Source organism: Silene latifolia, chromosome Y, assembly GCF_048544455.1.
Source record: "Silene latifolia isolate original U9 population chromosome Y, ASM4854445v1, whole genome shotgun sequence".
Taxonomy (NCBI): Eukaryota; Viridiplantae; Streptophyta; class Magnoliopsida; order Caryophyllales; family Caryophyllaceae; genus Silene; species Silene latifolia.
Genome location: NC_133538.1, coordinates 188,016,515 through 188,017,741, shown reverse-complemented (window position 1 = coordinate 188,017,741; position 1,227 = coordinate 188,016,515). Strand labels below are relative to the sequence as shown.

Sequence of the window (1,227 nt, the reverse complement as noted above, 5' to 3'; positions counted from 1 at the left end):
GAGGGACTGTTGTCTCAATAGGTTCGGACTAAACACGAACTTAGTGTAAATTCATCGACCAAGAGTTCTAAGTGTAGAATCGGTTAAATGAGTTAACCCACCAAATTGTATTTGTAAAGGTTGTAGAGGGACCGTTGTCCCACAATTGAGCTAGTATGAATTTCGGTCTTGGAATCGTTTATAAAATTGGGTGGAGGTCATTATATAAATGCTAAAACTTGTCTAAAATATTAACAAGCCTAATTTACGATAAATGTTAATTTTTCCTTCATCTCATATTTTGTAGTCAATTGAAATATCACAATGGCATCTACTAGCTCATCCGCACCACCGTTCATGGCTTCGATCCTTTATGGATCGTTGTAAACTCGAAAAGAATAGTTCGAATTTCGCCGATTGGGATGCGCAACTTCGCTTAGCCACGAAAGGTGATGACAAGCTCAAATACCTTACCGAGGCTTCTCCCGCTACTCCTATTGCTAGGTCAACACCCCCGGTTAGGGAGGCCAATGAGACCTGCCAAAAAGAATCCGCCGCGGTCAAGAATGTCTTGATTTTCTCCATGGAACCTGATCTTCAAATGAGTGCCATAAAGATGAGCACCGCCTATGAGATATATACTAGACTTGTGACCATGTTTTCACGAGCTCCTAGGATTATTCAATATGAAGCGACTTCCCAATTCTTTGACCTCAATATCAAAGAAGGACAAAAAGTGAGTCCTCATGTGCTTAAAATGATTGAGTATGTTGAGACCCTCAAGTTGCAAGGGGTTGAGATCCCCGAGCAACTCGTGATTGACCGAGTGCTTCACTCCTTAAGTCGAATCAAGGGTTATGTTCAGTTTAGAGTAAACTACAACATGCAAAACTTGAAAACTGATCTCCATGAGTTGCCAAAATGCTTGTGCAAGCCGAAAGGGACATAGGGCTTGATGCAAGCACTAGCAAGGATGTGCTCAACATCAAGGCAAAGAGTAAGGGAAAGTTTAGGGAAAGTGCTAACAAGGGTAAGAAGCCCACTTCCTACAAAGGTAAGGAGAAAGCTATTGAGAATAGCTCTTCCAAACCCAAAAGGGGAGTCAAACCTTATGACAAGTGCCATTATTGTAATGGCATAGACCATTGGAAGAGCAATTATCCCAAATATTTGGAAGACATTAAAGCTGGACATGTGACTCTAGTAGGTAATATTTCTTCCAAAAGTTTATCATATTGATATTAATTT

The 1,227-nt window shown here is 40.6% G+C and overlaps 1 protein-coding gene across 1 annotated transcript; it reads left to right on the top strand.

Moving 5' to 3' along the window:
• The first annotated feature begins 352 nt into the window (after positions 1-352).
• On the top strand, positions 353-928 carry LOC141629649 (uncharacterized). Its single transcript, XM_074442623.1, has one exon. The coding sequence runs from the start codon at positions 353-355 to the stop codon at positions 926-928; it is 576 nt and encodes a 191-aa protein (XP_074298724.1).
• Positions 929-1,227: the final 299 nt, after the last annotated feature.